Below are 21,643 nucleotides of genomic sequence, written 5' to 3'. Positions count from 1 at the left end.
TGATAGTCTTAATCACACATATTTATCATAGTCCTTTTTTATACTAGGTGGTCAGAAACAGTCTGAAAAGCTTGTAAGATTATTGCAGGATAGGTCGTGCTGAGAAATAATTGTTAAGAAAAAAATTTGATACATTGTGCCATTTTTTAAATTAATTAGCATTGAAGTCGGCCATTCCGACTGCTGCACGTACATATTCAAGCAACCTGCCAGGGCCAATGTTGTAACACGTTCTTTGTCTGGTTTCCTAAAACTGAACAAGAGAGTGATACAAAAATTGGACACAGTATGGTAGGAAGGATCAAACATGAGCCAAAGGCTGAACAGTTTCATGGATTATCATCATACTGTGTGAACAACTGACACGAATTGCATCTGGCGGGCCACTTGAATTTGCACACACAACAGCCTGATTGGCTAACTTTGATGCTAATTAACTCAGAAATAGTGCAATGTGTTGGATTTATTTTTCATGCCACTTATTTCTCAGCAGAGTCTACCTTGTAACACTCTTACAAGCTTTTCAGACTGTTCCTGATCACCTTATATTTCTCCAATGCCATAGTGAAAATCACTTTCTTACTTTATTGAACTTCCAGTGGAATAGTATTGTGCATACACCAGAAATACTTTGTGAAAGAACATATTAATTTCAGATGCAGTGAGACTAGACACCATGCTACCTGCATTTTTTTCATAATGTATTTATAATCCTGTTTTGTAATCATTTGCAAGTATTCCAGTGCCAATGTTCTTGATGAATTGTGTATGCAATAACTGACACTCAGTCTCTTTTTGCAGGGTATTATACGCAGAGATGAACTGGTATTCATGAAGGCTAATGAGCGTCACATACCTGTTGTAATGCTGACGAGTGGTGGTTACCTCAAGAGAACTGCTCGTATCATAGCTGAATCCATTATCAATCTCTATGATAAAGGCCTTATTTCAGGGCCTACTGTGTAATTTTTGTTCCCACTGTCTTCATTCTGTTGTTCAATTATGCTTGTAATTAATGTGCCAAAGTCCGTACCTTCAACAAAGTCCAGGGGGCTCATTAATATTCACCTATTACATATTGGTGTCAGCAACTCACTCTTGCACAGATATATTAACTAATGTTTATAGAATTGTTTACATAAATGCAAGAATTTATTGAAGGATATAAAAGCTTTATCATCCAAAAGAATTAGTAGTTTATTGAATATTAAAGCCATCTACATCAGGGTTGTGAAATTTCATAAATGTAGTAGATATTTTCACAATAGATAGTTTGTTAACATAATGTTTGCTCATGGCTGGAATGGCCAACCTGTAGTTGACATGATGCCTTATATATTTTCAGTATTTAGTGTTTCACACACGAAGAAAACTAATTGGTGATGGGCCTAACAAATTAGGACAAAACTTTAATTGCACATTATAGACTGTATCAACAGATAATTTTATAAAACCTTATGTGTGAAATAGCCATAGCAGTCTTGCCCAGATTTTTAAATCCTTGTATTTTTATTGTAATAAATAAAATGTTGGTAGATTGCATAACCTGTTTTTCTTATCTGTTAAGAATCTATTTCCTGATTAATCATTCTATGAGGGCCAATGGAAATACAAAAACAACTAATTAATTGTACAGGTTGTCTGATATGTCCCACTTTGGTAACTTGTTTTTGTTTGTGGTAATCTAAAAAGTTCCCTGAGTGATTTTATTCCTGGTATAAGTGATGTCGGTGCAGTAACTGTGGTGCCAGCTTGAACTAAAAGCTGTAAATAGCAGTGGACACGTGACCATAGTGTGTTAATGTTGTTGTATCATAAATCACAATGAAGCAACATTTCTGAATCAAGTGTTCAAGACATTCTGCAGAATATTTTGAAAAGGAGTAAAGTGTGTTCTTAGTTTGTTCTGTACACCTTGACTCCCACACAAAAACAACATGCCAACACCTGCCGTGACTTGATTGAAATGCAAAACATAGACAGTTCTTTTCTTGAAAACAATCAGCATGGGTGATGAGCATGCCACAAAATGACAAAATGTGGACATTGACATTAAGGGACAACACTCTGACGACATAACTGACATTCGAGCCATTGTGACATGCGAGTTGAGTAACATTACAAAAAGGAGTTTTAACATCTCACTTAGACAGTGAATTGACATCACTTAGTTCCGGTACTACGGATGGAGAGAAATTATGGGCAAAGTTTAAGCAGATTGTAAAACGTGGTCTGGAAAGTAATGTGCCTAGTAACTGGATAAAGGATGGAAAAGATTTGCCATGGTTCAATAATGAAATTCAGAAGATGCTGAGGAAGCATAAAGTGTTGCACTCTCAGTTCAAAGAGAATGCACAAAAGACGATAAGCAAAGGTTAGTAGAGATTTGTGCATATGTGAAAAGATCTATGTGTGAGGCATACAACTACCACCATCACACCTCAGCAAAAGATCTGGTAGAGAATGTGAGAAAATTCTGATCCTATGTAAAATTGCTAAGCAGATAAAAAAAAAAAAATGGTTCAAATGGCTCTGAGCACTATGGGACTTAACATCTGTGGTCATTAGTCCCCTAGAACTTAGAACTAATTAAACCTAACTAACCTAAGGACATCACATACATCCATGCCCGAGGCAGGATTCGAACCTGCGACCGTAGCAGTTGCGCGGTTCCGGACTGAGCGCCTGAACCGCTAGACCACCGCGGCCGGCCGATAAGCAGATCTAAATCTTTCATTCAGTCCCTTGTTGACCAGTGTGGTGTGGCAGTTGAAATAGCAAAACAAACACTGAAGCTTTAAATTTCACATTCAAAAAATCGTTCACACAGAAGAATCGTGCGAACATACGCCATTTGACCATCAGCCAGGCTCCCATATGGATGGCATAGTAATAAGCATCCCTGTGTACAAAATCAGCTGAAAGATTTGAAAGCAAATAAATCACCAGGTCGGGATGGAATCGCAATTAAGTTTTACAAATAGTACTCAAAGGCATTGGCCCCTTACCTAGCCTGCATTATCGTGAATCTCTCGCCTAGCACAAAGTCCCAAGAGACTGGAAAAAACCACAAGTGACTCCAGTATATAAGAAGGGTACAAGAACAGACACACAAAATACAGATCAGTATTCCTAACTTCAGTTTGCTGCAAAATCCTTGAACATATTCTAAGTTCGAGTATATTAAACTTTCTTCAAATTGAGACACTTATCTCCATGAACCAGCAGGGTTTTAGAAAGCATTGCTCATGCAAAATTCAGCTTGCTCTTTTATCAAGATATGCTGCAAACTATGGATGGAGGGCAACAGGCAGATTCCATATTTCTAGATTTCTGAAAGCATTTGACTTGGTGTCCCACCAGAGGTAGTTAACAAAGGTACACGCATATGGAATAAGTTCACAGACATGTGAGTGGCTCGAAGACTTCTTAAGTAATAGAACCCAGTAAGTTGTCCTCATCGGCAAGTGTTCGTCAGAGACAAAGGTATCATCAGGAGTGCCCCAGGAAAGTGTGATTGGACCGGTGTTGTTCTCTATATACATAAATGTTAATGGTATTGTCAGTACATTAGATAATGAACAATTACTGGATAACAAACACTTCTTCACATGGTGGAGACTACTAAGAAACACTGACAGTATGAACAGTGTTGTACAGAGTGCAAAGCATATTTTTAATTTGTTTAAATTCATTGCAATATATATCATTTGTATTGTAATTTACTAATATTGTAAATTTGACACAATTTGTCCAGCCACACCTGGTGAATGACGCAAAACAGGTAATAAATGGCAAAGGTAGATGAGTAAGGGTTGAACTGAATTAGATTGGATTGAATTTTATTTGATTCTATGCCATTATATTGTGTTCAATAAATGTACATGTAATATAGGACACATCAAAAATAGAAAACATTCATTAGCATTTATTTCCTAAGGAGCCACCATTTTCATCACTCTCTCTAACACAACTCATTATAAAGAACAATACATACAAATTTAACACTTTAAAATTGCTTTCCACCAGATGGTCTCTTAATTTCTTTGTGAAGTTCATGTTGTGCATATTATCACTCACAGGTTGTTTGTTTTTAGTAGCTTCATAGCCAATTATTGAGATCCTTTCTCAGTGTTTGTCAGTCGGTGGGCTATGCTCTGTATCTTGTTCTTCCTCAACTGCCTGTGGGTGGAAAGACTACCATTGTAATCCTCTCCCAACTATCTTGTGTGATGCATGTTATTTTTTTCCATACATTCAGAGATATGAAAGTTAAGATGCGGGTATTTTTGAAGCAGTTTCTGAAATCATTTCCATACTACTGGTACAGTTCAAAGAGTCCATGGTACACTGTGCACAGAAGCTGTTCATCTTCATAGTGTGATAGCTGCTTCATTATGAATATGACCAAGTTGAATTTCTTATAGATAGAATTAAAATATATTGTTTCCATTTCAGCTCATTATCCACAGTAATACCCAAGAATCTAGTGGATTCTAGTTCTTCCAGCTTTGTATCACCCACCTCGTAATCCACATTATGAGACATCTCTCTTTTTCTAAACATCATATACATAGTCTTTTACAGGTGCAGAATAATTTCATTTTTCATGACCCACTGAGTTGCAACATTTCTAGAAATACGTGCTCTTCTCTCAAGCTGTTACATATTTTTGTCACTGTTCAGTATTGTCATGACATCTATATACAATATTTTAATCTCTTTCTCTTTGACACCCATATCATTTATAAACAAGTTGAATAGCAATGGCACTGTTTGTGAACCCTGAAACACTGCATATTTGATAGCTTTCATTTCTGATTGATATGAGTTCCCTATTGACCTATAGAGTTTCCTGTTGCACAGGTATGATAGTATCCACTCTCCCATTTGCCCTCAAATGCCGAGTTTTCCACTTTTTGTATCAGTATTTTGTGGGCTGTGATGTCAAATGCTTTGGAGAGTTCTTAAAATATTGCAGATATAACATTCTTTTCATCTAATGATTGTAGAACATGAAAAGGTTTATCAGTGGCCACAAGCAATCACAAATTTTTGGTAAATTACTTAAATTATTTAATAATGCAATGTGTTTTGAGATACAAATCTCATTTTCAGGCTACAGAATACTATGGAAATACAATAATGTTTAATAAAAGCAAGCAAAACTCAATCTTTACAGTCTTGGCATGTGCTGTGGTTGTCGTTGTTCATTAGAAATGGCTGTCTTCTAGTCGTGTGTTCAGTATCACCATTGGCCTCAGGAAGAGGATTATTTTATTAAATAATTTAAGTATGTCAACAAAAAATTTGTGACTGGTAGCAGTTTGTAAAATAAACCTTTTCATATCTTTGAAACAGTCACAGTCAATTAACAGTTAGTATGGTGTTAGACTGTATAATATATTCTGTCAGACAGGCAATTGCTGAGTCTGTAGATTTACCTTTCCGGAAACCACGATGTGATGGTACAAGCAGTGCCAGTTTAAGGCCCAAAAGACACAACCCACCACTTGGGACGCCAAGCAAAGAGGGTTGCCACAACTGTAAGATTTCTCTGCAAGGTGTACCACATTAGTACCGGCCACTTGGAGTGTCAAACTGACAGGGGCACTTGGGGTGCCCAAGTGCAAGATTTGTATACAAGGTGTATCACCACTAGTGGGGAAAAGTGGGAGAGTGAAAATGTGCAAGGGAAATAGTGGGAGGGAGGGCCAGGAGGACAGCCAGACAATGAGGCATTTGAGTGGCAAATTGTTTCTCAAATAGGCCATGTGTACAAGAATATTGTCTTTGTTCAGAAAGACAAGAAATAAATTATACATAAGCATTTCCAGGATTTTAGAGAAACCTGATATCAGTTAAAGTGCTCTGTACTTGTGAAACTGGTCTGTAGTTGTTTGGGTCATTGTAACATGTATGTGCATACACTTTCTTTTAACATTTGAGTATGTTGTTTTTATATATACCTGTGTAGGAATATACTGAACTCATTGACAAGTCATTAACATTTCAGTCAAACAAGGATGAAATATAACAATATTATGAAAAGCATAGTTGCTACTGATGATATAGCAGAGATGCTGAGTTACAGACAGGCACAACAAAAAGACTGTCAGAAAGTGAGCCTCAACTGCCAGAGACTGTGGTCATGTGCATGTGCGTGTGTTTGACAAAGGCCTTGTTGGCTGAAAGATCACTTTCTGACAGTCTTTTTGTTGTGCCTATCTGTGACTCATCATGCCCACTATACGGTGAGTAGCAACTGTCCTTTTCATAATGTTTCAATCAAATGATTGTACATGACATGTCACGTGACAATAAAAATTCTGTACTGTTGTACTCTATTCTATTCCCCTTCCTTGTATGAAGGCAAAACCTTGCTTTTTCTGCCAAAATTGTATCTCTGAAAGACTTGTTTGCTACATCCAGCAATGGTGTGATTATTTGTTCACTTATTGACCATATTATGTGATTTGATTTTTCATAATCACCAGCTGACCTTTCTTACCTTTAGTTTCTGTACAGTTTTATTCAGTCCATCTTTTGTGACAGGTTCTGAGAACATGGCACTGTATGATGTTTTTATATCCTAGTGTCCTTTGTTTTTGGACTTTTTCTTTCCAGTTGTCTACCACACTTACATAATTATTATTGAGCATGTTTGCTTTCTGCACCATCTGTAAACGTTGAGTTACCTATTTTCACTGACCTTACCTCTCTCTCTTTGTTTGATACATCTTTTTGCTTTCTTTTGGCATTAATTTTATCCCAAGCAATGTTTATCTTATTTCTTGAGTTCATTATATCGGTGTTAATTTTTCTTACTTTTGCCTCTGTTTGTTCTGCACTTTTTTGTAACATTTTATAGCTTTCACCTAGACCTATTCATTTTAGTTCCTACAGCTTCCTGAGCTGTCTCACTGCTTCATCACTCATCCATTCTGTTTGATCCTACAGCTTTTCTTGTTCTCTACTTTGGGGAATGCTACTACATTCAAATTATATTTAATTGTTGTAATAGGAGATCCTCTGTTTTAATATCCAGTATACACTAACTCCATCTTAATGTTTAGGTCTACATGAAGTCCTTCATTGATGATGATGATAATGCTTTGGACTGTGGGGTGCTCAACTGCACGGTTAACAGCACTTGTGCAAATTCCCAACTTGTCCTCTGTCCAATCTTGCCACTTGCATGAATGATGATGAAATGATGAGGACAACACAAACACCCCAGTCATCTCAAGGCAGTACCTTCATTGTCAAATTACCTATATGACTGTCAGTCAGCCCAGGTTCAGTGGCTCATAATGTCTTGTATTTCACATAAGAACACTGCTTTTAATTTGTTGTTACCATCGTATTGGACACACTGATAAACTTTTATGCAATTTTCCTTTTGCTTACTTACATATTGTGCACGGTGTTATAATGCATATTGTGTCGCCTGTTCTTCGGAGGTTCTTATATTTGACTTTTTCAGTTATAACATCTGAGTTTTCAACGGTATCATGCCACATAACGAATAATGTTTCTAATGATTTTGCACATATCTGTAAACATTTTGCTGGGTCGTGAGCTCTCGTTTACGCAAGTTACCTTAACAGTGATTATCTATCACGGAGACGGTAATGACTGACGTGTTACTGTAATCGGAATATTGTTTATTAGAATCTGTTCATAGACGAACAGTACAGAGTGCCGTTGATTATTTTCGGGAGCTGCCTTGATGATGCACGTGTTATGGGTTAATTAAACCTCCAGTAATCGTATTTTACTTACGATTATCTAATGAGCATTTATTTATCGCAGACATCCCGCCATTAATCCAGTGTATTTTGTTTACTGCAGAACCGCGTAACTCTGCAATAATAACATTTTTCTTTCGCGCCGAAAACAGCTGCTGCACTTTTTGCAATATTCTCGACAGTCGACAGGTTGAGAAGGTCAGTGACAATAGCGGTTTGTGTTGGCAGCACTGCAGAGCAGAAAACAGAAGCATGTAGCCAGCGCTGGGGTTCGCAGACAGTGTTGCGTTTTCGCTGGAAGCGCGTGTAAGGTTAATTTACTCGTTCGCCGTTAACGAAGCAAGACGTGGTAACGCGGCACTATTGTTTGTGAGTGAACGTGTTATGTTTTAAGAGAAGTCTGTGTGATAATGACTTCTAAGAAAACATTTGGAAATAGAAGATTTTATTCTTTGCCGGAAGAATATCCGTTGCGTGCTAGAAAGATTAGCTCCACCACCCCACCAAAGAAAACTGAAGAGACATCGAAGTTAATAAAATACATCGATGAAAATGTTATTGGGAAGAATACGACGTTTGCTGGGCCCTACGGACGAAGAAAAGGTAACTACTGGAGCAATTATCTCTCTTCTGTTGTTACGTTTTTGTTTAGAAAGTGACACGAGTCTGCTGTTTTACTATTCGCTTTAAAAACCCACGGTATTATTATTATAATATTAAGTAATGAACAGTTACTGGATAACAAACGCTTCATCATTCCATAAACATGACTAAGGAACACTGACAGTAGGACTCGGTGTCGCGCAGGGCGTATCATAACAGTTCTTATGTTCCCGCCTTTATTAGTGTCAGAAGAAATTTATTAGTCACGATTGAGTAGAATTTGTTCTTAATGTTTCGTAATAATGCTGATTGTCATCTTTTCCTGCTGACACGCTATGATTCCAATGCTGATACTACGAACTCCCGCCCACGGTTCCTTTACTTTACAAGAACAAATTGCATGTTATAATGCCGCTTTGCGCTGCTGTATCTTAAAAGTGTTCAGTGACTGCAACAATGTGTCTTTCATCCAAAATACAGACTTGCCGGTAGCTGCGCGCTCGCAGGGCCACCTGCGCTCTCTGTCACACAGTTTTTAGCGATTCACAAAACTGTACGGTGCGTGTGGAAGCACCTTTCTAGTCGAGGTTTGCAATTCATATTCCCAAAAACAAGAAACACCTTTCGTGACACACTCATAATCCTAATTCTTTTTGATTTTGTGTTGACACCGTATGGTGCCGCGTTAGCCGCCTGTAATCCGGTGCGCATTTTGTAGGAACGGAAGACTTCCACTCCGCCACCTGAGAAACTTTTTTGCTGGGTCTTCTAAGTAGTAAACTGATCTTACCTTTTAATGCTTTATATATATAATCCTTGATCGTGTGGATAGAGACTTTGATACGACACGATGACCGCATCACCGCTGAGACCGCAAATCATTGTACAACACAGGGCATTGTATATCGGACATGCAACACACATAGCTAAGAAAAAGACATACGTTTTGCATGAGATTATATCAAGCTTCAGCGAATAACACAACGTTGAACTTAATGTGAAGCGAAATCAACACCACATCTTTCTATGGGTGTTAATAATCCACATTGTATTTATTTACCTTTCAACATATTTGTGTCGTCACTGAAGAGTATGCAAGGTGACTCAGCTGCCCCTAGCGATGTCGATTTATGCAATCCACAATGTTATATCTGGCTTTCAAAAACCAAGCGCGAGATTTTCGTATTCACTCGTTCGCTACGTGCTAAGAGTTAGTCTTGCAGAAAAATTAGGAAATTTAATGTATTTAATTTTGTACTGGGAGACGTTTTCGCTAGGGGCGTAGTTCTTGAGTTAACTTAGAAAAGTTATCTTCAGACGCACTCCTAATCCCACACAAAGCCTCCACCGGTCAGGGTTTCTAGTATGTTGCTCATGGCGCTCCCTCCTACCACTCTCTAAAAAATTTGCGACTGCACGAATTATTTCCCACCTTTTTTGGTCTTCATTGATTGGCCGTACTACGCCACCGACTTAATCGAGCACTTGCGAATTGTAAAATTAACTTTGTGTAAATTTTAGCTTACAATGTTGTGAATTTTTAACAGCGCAGAGTAAACAATTGCATCGTTGTATTCGTCAAGCCTTCTGACTTCGAAACTATTCTGCTTGTAAGGGTTAATTTTGGACGAATAGTCAAGGTAATTAGTTTCAACTTAACTTTTACAAAAGCCATTTTTTTCATTACCCTCACGGACACGTTTAAATTAATAATGTTAACGAAATAGCCGACTATACTGGTGGTATAATAGCCCAGTCAATAGAGACGAAAAAAGGTCGAATATCGGGAATAGTTCGTGTAGTCCGAAATATTTGTACTGTGGTAGGAGGGAGTGCTACCAACAACATGCTAGAAATTTTGACTCGTGAGGGATGAATGTGGGGTGGAGATGCGTTTGAAGGTCGCTTTTGTACTTTGGCCTCTAACGGAAACGTATCCCAAACAAAATTTAACTACATAAAATTTGCTACAAAAAGGCCTTGTTTATTTTTCTGAGCGACTAAAAGTTTGCACGTACCGACCGCTCGCGTGTGGTTTTTGGTCACATTAACATTGCGGGTTGCATGAAACGGCATAGAGAGGGGCAGCTGAATAACCCTCAACACATCCAAAAATTTAGTAACAGAGTACACGGAAATATGACATTACGTATTATAAAAACTTAAAACTATAAGTTCACCTTAGATTTGCATATCCATTCATTGGAGATCCATAAATAACATTGAATGGTTCAGTACTTTGTTCAATACGTTGCAGGTATTTAGAGCGAAAGAAATTTGCTCAAGAGATGCATACAAGCCTGCATTTTGTTGGCGAACGATTAATAAATGCAAAGAGTAGGCCTAAATTAAAGAAAAAAGTAACATGGGAAATTTTGAGTGTAACAGTTTCGTAATTTAGTGTCGTTTATTGTCTCAAAATAATATCCATTTTACTTTTCTAGACCACTCAGGAAAATTTTTTTCTGATGCTTGTGCAGTCTATCATCTTGTGCTGCAGAAGCCCTCTCTAGGCAGAAAGCCCAACCCAGTGTAGCAAATTTTCTAAACTAAACTCCGTCCGAACAGGCCTTGGATGGGGCAACGGTACCGACCGGCCGCCGTGCCATCCTCAGACTTCACGGGATGCGTATATGGAGGGGCATGTGGTCAGCACAGCGCTCTCCCGGGCGTATGTCAGTTTACGAGACCAGAGCCGCTACTTCTCAGTCAAGTAGCTTCTCAGTTTGACTCACAAGGGCTGAGTGCATCCCGCTTGCCAACAGCGCTCGGAGACCGTATGGTCACCCATCCAAGTGCTAGCCCAACCCGACAGCAACTTTGGAGATCTGACGGGAACCAGTGTTACCACTAGCAAACTTTCACTTGTTGAAAACAAGGCAAACGGAAATAGGAGAGGATAAAGACTGTAGCCAGAGTTGGTCTAGTCGAGTATGAAGCTGAAAAGTGCTAAAATGATAACAAAAAGCTAAGTGTTCCTGTTTTTCAACAAATTATGAGTCCTGCTGTTAATCTTCGATAGCTGGTTTTAAATGTACATTCTGAATGAAAGTAGATGTACTCTAAATAATTTTTTTTATCTCACGTAGCAAATGAAGTGCTGCTGTAATTTTGTACAACGGACTTTTATTCAGGAGTAGTGGTGTTCATACCCCTTCGGCGATCCATATTTATGTTTATCGTGGTTTCTGTAAATCACTTGAGATTTGCACTGTGGTTCTGAACAGATCACATCCGACTTTTTATTCTCACCCCACCGCTTGTTTCCTTCTTGAAACTTACTCATATACACTGCTGACCAGTAAAATTGTACCGCTACATTCGCGCCGCGCAAGAAACGTTAAAATTGGCATACTTTTATATACAGATAATTCGTATTGCAGTGCAACCGGACGCTATCAACATTCTGCGTGTGAAGAAAGATTACCGTAAGCAAAGTGTTTCTCATTCAGGAATTACATTCGAATGTTGGTTAGTTGTGAGGAGATTGTGTTATGCCCGATATGTAGAGGAAAAACTTGTCAGAATTCGACAGCGGCAGAATCTTAGTATTCTGCTAATTAGACTGCTCTGGTCTGGATCCCGCAACTGCAATGCGAATATTGAATAGATCTAGGGGACCATACTCAGTGTCATGTAGGAACGCAGCAGCCCATATGACTAGCGCGCGAGAGGACAGACATTGTTCGCTCGCCCATGCAGCATCCTACCACAATGTCACTAGTTGAGCAACTGAAACAAAATTTGCAATAAATATTTAGTTAGTTGATGACCAAGGTTCTGATTAAACTGTGTTACAACTAGGCACTGTTTATTAACAGGTCAGTATTTCATTTATATAAGGTGTGATCAGAAAGTTCCTGTTTGAGAGTGTTGCTGCAGCAATGCAATGTAGCACGAATCCGATGCAACTGTATAAGCACCAACATGTACGATTATTGTGGCACTCATGTATTTCCGACGTGCGTGTGGTAAATGCGGAAATGTGAACTGTGGCAATGTTATTACCAAATGCGTCGAAACAGGACCAACGTGCTGTTATTCTTTTCTTGGCTACCGAAGGACAAACACCGTAGACATACATCAGAGAATGAAGAATGCATATGGGGCAACATGTCTGTTAAAATCTACTGTTGTGGAATGGTACACCAAGTTTCATGCTGGTCGCGATTCGACACAAAACGGCAGTCATTCTGAGAATCAGCCTTCTCGTTCTCCATTACTGGGAACGGTACTGCGCAACAGCGCAACACTGGAGAAAGTATGGCATGCCGTTAAGGAAAAACTGTGACATTGTGTGCTGTAGCTTCATGATAACCCACGTCCCCATATCGCAAATGTCGTAATGCAGAAGCTATACCAACTTGAGTGGGAGGAACTCGAGTGCCTGCCCTATAGTCCTGATCTCTCCTCATTGGATTATCATGCCTGGGTCCCTTAAAAAAGGCCATGAAGGGTCGATTATTCCTGTCTGACAAGTATGAGCAACAGCAGTTACTGACTTCTAGTTATCAACCGGATGCATTGCTGAGATTATTGCTTCAGTGACCATGGCGATTTTCTTCGATTGACATACCAATTCTGGTCTATATGGCCTTCAAATGGAAAGTTTTTTATCATCCTGTTATAATTCAAATTAACACTGACGAGCTAAAATATTATGACCACCTGCTTACCAGCATATTCGTCCACATTTGAAACCAAACGCAGCAGCGATTCTCTGTGGCATGGTTCGACAAGTTCTTGGCAGCTTTTCCGGAAGTGTGTGGCAACAGATGTCTATGCACAAGCTACACAGTTTCCACAATTATAGACGTGTAGTTCGTGGGTACAGAGGTGGCGCCCATTGGCGTCCCACTTCAGATTAAGCGAATTTGGTGTGGTGAGGACATGAGCAGTTATCCTGTTGGAATATACCATCGCTGTTGGGGGAGACCTCAAGCATCAAGGGTTGCAGGTGTCCACAGTAATGTTCACGTAGCCCGTAGTTGTCCTGGTGCCTGCAATTACTACCACAGATCTCATGAAGCCCAGGTGAATGCCCCCCCCCCCCCACCAACCTGCGTCTGTGGAATGGTCCATGCTTCGAGCAGCTGTGTGCCTAGGTCATGACATATCTTAACACAACTGCCGACCTGACGTAACAAGATACGTGATTCATCCAACCAGGGGACATGACTTCATTGATCCACAGTCCAGTCTCCATGATATTGTGCCCACTGCAGTAGTTATTGACTATGTCTTTGTATCATCATGGGAATACATAAGGATTGTCTGCTGCAGGCTGAATGTTCAACATCGAGCACAGAACGGTTTGGTCCAAAACACGTGTCTGCAGCGCTGTAGTACGACGTCAGCACCACAGGTCGTACCCTTATCCTGATATATGGAGTGGGCAAGCCTTCATCCTCCACTGTCTATGACGAGGCATGTGGACAAACAAAACCTGGTCTCCTACTCGTGGTTTCATTGTGCTTCAGTCATTTTCAGAGATGCTCACGACAGTAGCACGTGAATAGCCAACCAGTTTTGGCATTCCCAGGAGCCAAGCCTTAACATTTTGCACTAAGTCAAAGTCACTTATATCTGCAGATTTCCCCTTTGAGTCCCACGTTATCACTAGAATAATTTACCAATGGCCTCTGCTCCGGATATATACCGGATGATCACATATTCATACATGGCTGCATTGTATTAATGTGAGAAATGACAGTCGTTTGTCGACTCTTTATTATTTATTCCAATTTGTGTGTACAGCACCGTATGATTCTCCTCCATGTACAATGTGAAATTTTCCTCAAAATAGTGCTTGTGATCAGTAGATGCACCTCGAGCAGCATACTTTACCTTTAGTTTGTCAACACTCTCTTGATGTGTGGCAGCAACCTTTTGTTTAATGAACCCCATAATGCTTTGTCACAAGATTACCGATTAGGACTTCGGGGGGGGGGGGGGGGGGGGGCACTAAAAGTTTAGGCAAATGGACTCAACAACCTAAAATTCATTTACCAGGAAATATCCGATTGAGATTAACATCGTGAGATACGCATCAAGGAAATATGGACCTCCCAAGTGGGTTTCAGACACTGTAGCCCAGGTCACGACATGGGGTGGGATGTGTTCAAGTTTTTCATAAAAATTTGGGTTTTCCGTACTCCAGAAATAAACGTTTCTTGCTTTTGCACAACGATATATCACAGACTTGTTCGAGAAAACACTTCCCCCTCGGAAGAAGATTTGTGAAGACATTGGGTATTCTCCCACAGGTCTGATGGAGTTTTCTTATGTCATTGTCACTCATTTCTTTTACAAAGGAAGGTTTAAAGGTATTTAACTTCAAATCATTCTTCATATGTTTTTGTAATGTCGAGCATGGAGTCCCCAATTCCTGTGACCGCTTACGAGTTGACTTTTTGGCGAACGTTCGACAGACACTGCAACTCCCAGACAGGTTTCTAGTATTCTTGGTGGTCGTCGCGAGCGGAGCTTATCTTTTAAGTAAAACTTTGTCTCCCACGTTGTTGGTTTTGATGGGAAAGGTTTGTGAAACGCTATAGTGAAATCATGCTGAATATCTCTCATTGATTTTCCCATAAGGGATCGCTCATGAACATACGAAGTCATTACGATCTGTTCCTCCACCGTGTAAGATGACTCATCAGCCATGATTTTGACGTATGGAAGATTTCACTTCTGGGTGTAATAACAGAGATGAGGTGGTTGTGAACAGACTGCCTTATTGCGATCTAACCATATAACAGCGAGACTGCATGTGTCATAGCACACGTAATTCTTTGTTAACTGCACAGATATTGCAGTCTGCCAGCAATTCTTTCCGTGCAAGGAGCGCTATCGATGCTGGTATCCCCACAGATGTACACTCCTGGAAATGGAAAAAAGAACACATTGACACCGGTGTGTCAGACCCACCATACTTGCTCCGGACACTGCGAGAGGGCTGTACAAGCAATGATCACACGCACGGCACAGCGGACACACCAGGAACCGCGGTGTTGGCCGTCGAATGGCGCTAGCTGCGCAGCATTTGTGCACCGCCGCTGTCAGTGTCAGCCAGTTTGCCGTGGCATACGGAGCTCCATCGCAGTCTTTAACACTGGTAGCATGACGCGACAGCGTGGACGTGAACCGTATGTGCAGTTGACGGACTTTGAGCGAGGGCGTATAGTGGGCATGCGGGAGGCTGGGTGGACGTACCGCCGAATTGCTCAACACGTGGGGCGTGAGGTCTCCACAGTACATCGATGTTGTCGCCAGTGGTCGGCGGAAGGTGCACGTGCCCGTCGACCTGGGACCGGACCGCAGCGATGCACGGATGCACGCCAAGAACGTAGGATCCTACGCAGTGCCGTAGGGGACCGCACCGCCACTTCCCAGCAAATTAGGGACACTGTTGCTCCTGGGGTATCGGCGAGGACCATTCGCAACCATCTCCATGAAGCTGGGCTACGGTCCCGCACACCGTTAGGCCGTCTTCCGCTCACGCCCCAACATCGTGCAGCCCGCCTCCAGTGGTGTCGCGACAGGCGTGAATGGAGGGACGAATGGAGACGTGTCGTCTTCAGCGATGAGAGTCGCTTCTGCCTTGGTGCCAATGATGGTCGTATGCGTGTTTGGCGCCGTGCAGGTGAGTGCCACAATCAGGACTGCATACGACCGAGCCACACAGGGCCAACACCCGGCATCATGGTGTGGGGAGCGATCTCCTACACTGGCCGTACACCTCTGGTGTGACATTTTAGGGAAAAAAACGGCCAAATATTGGTGACAAGCAAGAATAGGAATGCCATTGCTGGTCATGTCATCTGCAGCAATTTAATCCGTGATTTCTATCAGACAGAAGTCACAAAATCATGAAAAAGAAATTCGCTAACATCTTACAAATGCTAAGAGGAAAAAAAGTATTGGCATACTCCATAAGTCACCATCTCCAGCCACATCTCCGAGAACTACGTCTGGAGCTTCAGTAGACTATCGTTCATGTTTGTATGTTGAGGCTATTACCGCTGATGCGTCATTATTGACATTTCATTATAAGAAATCGAGCCCATATTGTGATGAATCTTGAATGTGCCGTTGCCTTGAAATGGCATACTGCAGGTTATAAAACCAAAATTGTGAAATACGATAAAATACGTCGTCTAAAGCATGGACGCATCGCACGACACGTCATTTTGACATCACTTTCTCAACTAAGTCGAGCGTGGCGCTAGCTTCTTCTGCTACATAAGCTCTTTAACTATGAAGCCATTCATTGGAGTAGAGCATAGCGAGTCTCATTGATGGAAAGAATTTCGTGCTAAGGATACAAGAACTCCTGTTTATAGAATTAAAGTTTCACTCTGCAGTGGAGTGCGCGCTGATACGAAACTTTCTGGCAGATTAAAACTGTGTGCCGGACCGAGACTCGAACTCGGGACCTTTGCCTTTCGCGGGAAAGTGCTCTACCATCTGAGCTACCCAAGCACGACTTACGACGCGTCCCCACAGCTTCAATTCTTCCAGTACCTCGTCTCCTACCTTCCAAACTTCACAGAAGCTTTCCTGCGAACCTTCCAGAACTACACAACTTCAATTCTGCCAGTACCTCAGTACTGCAAGGTTCGCAAATGGTGGAGCACGGCTGATGGTGGAGCACTTGCCCGCAAAAGGCAAAGGTCCCGAGTTCGAGTCTCGGTCGAGAACACAGTTTTCATCTGCCAGGAAGTTTCACTCCTGTAGATGATTGACAGTGACAATAAGAAACAACGATTCATTAAACTCTGTGTAATGTATACGGGGTACTGTGCTATCGCCGCGTCACATGTCCACAGCGCTAGGAAGCCGGCATTCAGTCTAGGTGGTCAGTGGTCTTTATGTTTTGGATTGTTGGTGTATACTTTTGGACATTAACGAAATGTAAATCGATGTCAAACGTCATGGTTCTAGTACACCACGTAGCTTTCATAATTTTAGCGAGTAGAGAGACAGTCACAGTTGTAGTTCGCGAAGGTCATCAGTATACTTCCAAATGGATCTTCTTCCCCTTTCCGTCAAGTTTCTGCCGAACACGTGATTCCGCGTACTTGCACCGACAAAGGAAACCGGCCTATACCAGCTGCGTGAGTCGCTTTGTTAAGTAGATAACAGGAAGCCATGGAACTATTTAGAAACTATTACGCATTACGTAAGTGAAAACCTGGAAGGGGGTGTGTATGAAAGAAGTAACGTGGAACAGAGCATCAGTGAAGAGAGAGCGATGAAAGCAAAGAAAACTCTGGACTACGTACGAGCAATTTTCACGCCCATGTAATGAATCCTGGCTATGACAATGAGATCGACGTGCTAGCAAGACAGGCGAGATGATGCTGTTGCACGAGTTCTTGTCTATTCTAGTACGACAACTCCGATTTATTTGTCAAGTGTGTGTGGTCCACAACAAGATAGCACACTAATCTATATCACAAGAAGCAATAAAGGAATCACCGGATTCTGTATGACACAGCTAACCTGGTATCGAGGCGCGGAACCAAGGTGTATCAAAAGTATTGGGTTGGTGCATAAATCCGTAGCGTTTCTCCATAATTTTAGTAAACGCAACAGATGTATTCTACGCACAAATAAAGTTGACACTCCGCGCGGTGGCTGATGGGAGCGACTCTAAAAGCATTTCCCATTTACAGTCGCTCCCATCAGCCAGCGCGTCGAGTGTCAACTTTGCGCGAGTCATACATGATAAAGACTACAGTCACGGCTATTATACTACTGGCCGTTAAAATTGCTACACAACGAAGATGACGTGCTACGGACGCGAAAGTTAACCGACAGGAAGAAGATGCTGTGATATGCAAATGATTAGCTTTTCAGAGCATTCACACAAGGTTGGCGCCGGTGGCGACACCTACAACGTGCTGACGTGAGGAAAGTTTCCAACCGATTTCTCATCACAAGGAGCAGTTCACCGGCGTTGCCTGGTGAAACGTTGTCGTGATGCCTCGTGTAAGGAGGAGAAATGCGTACCATCACGTTTCCGACTTTGATAAAGGTCGGATTGTTGCCTATCGCGATTGCGGTTTCTCGTATCGCGACATTGCTGCTCGCGGTGGTCGAGATCCAATGACTGTTAGCAGGATATGGAATTGGTGGGTTCAGGAGGGTAATACTGAACGCCGTGCTGGATCCCGACGGCCTCGTATCACTAGCAGTCGAAATTACAGGCATCTTATCCTCATGGCTGTAACGGATCGTGCAGCCACGTCTCGATCCCTGAGTCAACAGATGGGGGCGTTTGCAAGACAACAACCATCTGAACGAACAGTTCGACGACGTTTGCAGCAGCATGGACTATCAGCTCGGAGACCATGGCTACGGTTACCCTTGACGCTGCATCACAGACATGAGCGCCTGTGATAGTGTACTCAACGACAAACCTGGCAGCACGAATGGCAAAACATCATTTTTTCAGATGAACCCAGCTTTTGTTTACAGCATCACGATGGTTGCATCCGTGTTTGGCGATATCGCAGTGAACGCACATTGGAAGCGTGTATTCGTCATCGCCATACTGCCGTATCACCCGGCGTAATGGTACGGGGTGCCGTTGGTTACACGTCTCGGTCACCTCTTGTTCGCATTGACGGCACTTTGAATAGTGGACAGATGTGTTACGAGTCGTGGCTCTACCCTTCATTCGATCCCTGCGAAACCCTACATTTCAGCAGGATAATTCACGATCGCGTGTTGCAGGTCCTGTACGAGCCTTTCTGGATACAGAAAATGTTCGACTGCTGCCCTGGCCAGCACATTCTCCAGATCTCTCATCAATTGAAAACGTCTGGTCAATGGTGGTCGAGCAACTGGCTCGTCACAATACGCCAGTCACTACTCTCGATGAACTGTGGTATCGTGTTGAAGTTGCATGGACAGCTGTACCTGTACACGCCATCCAAGCTGTGTTTGACTCAATGCCCAGTTGTATCAGGGCCGTTATTACGGTCAGAGGTGGTTATTCTGGGCACTGATTTCTCAGGGTCTGTGCACCCAAATTGCGTGAAAATGTAATCTCATATTAGTTCTAGTATAATATATTAGTCCAATGAATACCCGTTTATTATCTGCATTTCTTCTTGGTGTAGCAATTTTAATGGCCAGTAGTGTATATTGTCGTTCACTATTTACATCAGCCTCCCAGCGCTTGCGCAATTTTTAGATTCAGTAACTGTAGAAATCACGTGTTTTTGAAGCGAAGAACTCGTCAAGCCACGTTCGGAGCGCATTTTCATTTGAAAAACGAGCTCCTTGCAGATTGTTGGGCAGATAGGTGAAAATCTGAGGGTGCAAGATCGGGCGAATAAGGTGCGTGCGGAATGACTTGCCAACCCAACTCCTGTATAGTGTTTTTTGTCAGACTATCAGAATGCGAACGGCCGTAATTGTGGAGTAGCACCACTTCACGCAGTCTATCTGGTGGTTGTTCTTGGACTGCGTCTGGAAGACGTCTCAGTTGTTGACAATAATGTCAGCAATGATGGTTACACCTCGGGGAAGCAATTCTTAGTAGACCACACTGTCGCTATTTCACCAGATGCATAACATTATCTTCTGTGGATGCACGCAGATCTTTGTACGGAAAGTTGCTGCTTTGTTTGGGCGCAGCTATTCCTGTCTTTTCCTTATGTTAGTATCAAAGACTCATTTCTCGTCACAGTGACGATACAAGACAGGGAAGGTCGATGTTGTGCAAGAGCCAATTGATGACGAACAAGAAGAGATGTACATATGGTCACCCACAGATTTTTGTGATTTTGGCTTAGAACATGCGGTATTTGAACCTTCCCCATTGCATGGCAATGTCCCACGAAGGTGGAATGATAATACACTACTAGCCATTAAAACTGCTACACCAAGAAGAAATGCAGATGATAAACGGGTATTCATTTGACAAATATATTATACTAGAACTGATATGTGATAATATTTTGCAATTTGGGTGCATAGATCCTGAGAAATCAGTACGCAGAACAATCACCGCTGGCCGTAATAACGGCCTTGATACGCTTGGGCATAGAGTCAAACAGAGCTCGGATGGCGTGTACAGGTACAGCTGCCCATGCAGCTTCAACGCGATACTACAGTTCGTCAAGAATAGTGACTGGCGTATTGTGAAGAGCCAGTTGCTCGGCCACCATTGACCAGACGTTTTCAATTGGTGAGAGATCTGGAGAATGTGCTGGCCAGGGCAGCAGACGAACATTTTCTGTATCTAGAAAGGTCCGTACAGGACCTGCAACATTCGGTCATGCATTATCTGCTGAAATGTAGAGTTTCGCAGAGATAGAATGAAGGGTAGAGCCACGGGTCGTAACACATCTGAAATGTAACGTCTACTGTTCAAAGTGCCGTCATTGCGAACAAGAGGTGACCGAGACGTGTAATCAATGGCATCCCATACCATCACACCGGGTGATACGCCAGTATGGCGATGACGAATACACGCTTCCAATGTGCGTTCACCGCGATGTAGCCAAACACGGATGCGACCATCATGATGCTGTAAACAGAACCTGGATTCATCCGAAAAAATGACGTTTCGCAATTCGTGCACCCAGATTCGTCGTTGAGTAGACCATCGCAGGCGCTCCTGTCTGTGATGCAGCGTCAAGGATAACAGCAGCCATCGTCTCCGAGCTGATAGTCCATGCTGCTGCAAACGTCGTCGAACTGTTCGTGCAGTTGGTTATTGCCCTGCAAACGTCCCCATCTGTTGACTCAGGGAACGAGACGTGGCTGCACGATCCGCTACAGCCATGATGATAAGATGCCTGTCATCTCGATTGCTTTTGATACGAGGTCGTTGGGATCCATCACGGCGTTCCGTATTACCCTCCTGAACCCACCGATTCCGTATTCTGCTAACAGTCATTGGATCTCGACCAACGCGAGCAGCAATGTCGCGATATGATAAACCGCAATCGCGACAGGCTACAATCCTATCTTTATCAAAGTCGGAAATGTGATGGTACGCATTTCTCCTCCTTACACGTGGCATCACATCAACGTTTCACCAGGCAACGCCGGTCAACTGCTGTTTGTGTATGAGAAATCGGTTGGACACTTTCCTCATGTCAGCACGTTGTAGGTGTCGCCACCGGCGCCAAGCTTGTGCGAATGCTCTGAAAAGCTAATCATTTGCATATCACAGCATCTTCTTCTTGTTGGTTAAATTTCGCGTCTGTAGCACGTCATTTTCGCGGTGTAGCAATTTTAATGGCCAGTAGTGTAGATGAAAGGTG

At 42.1% G+C, this 21,643-nt stretch overlaps 2 protein-coding genes across 2 annotated transcripts in view; both read left to right on the top strand.

Moving 5' to 3' along the window:
* The window catches only part of LOC126281284 (histone deacetylase 11), a 67,678-nt gene extending 66,542 nt beyond the window's left edge, over positions 1-1,136 (top strand). Inside the window, exon 8 of the mRNA XM_049980106.1 lies at positions 802-1,136. Within this exon, the coding sequence (XP_049836063.1) occupies positions 802-966 (165 nt within the window). The 3' untranslated portion in view covers positions 967-1,136. The remainder of the gene's footprint in view (positions 1-801) is intronic.
* A 6,885-nt stretch (positions 1,137-8,021) lies between these two features.
* The window catches only part of LOC126281283 (uncharacterized), an 895,930-nt gene continuing 882,308 nt past the window's right edge, over positions 8,022-21,643 (top strand). Inside the window, exon 1 of the mRNA XM_049980105.1 lies at positions 8,022-8,354. Coding sequence (XP_049836062.1) covers positions 8,162-8,354 — 193 coding nt within the window. The 5' untranslated portion in view covers positions 8,022-8,161. The remainder of the gene's footprint in view (positions 8,355-21,643) is intronic.

This window comes from Schistocerca gregaria, chromosome 7 (genome assembly GCF_023897955.1).
Source record: "Schistocerca gregaria isolate iqSchGreg1 chromosome 7, iqSchGreg1.2, whole genome shotgun sequence".
Classification (NCBI taxonomy): domain Eukaryota; kingdom Metazoa; phylum Arthropoda; class Insecta; order Orthoptera; family Acrididae; genus Schistocerca; species Schistocerca gregaria.
Note: the sequence above shows the minus strand (reverse complement) of the source record. Positions and strands in the feature narration are given on the sequence as shown.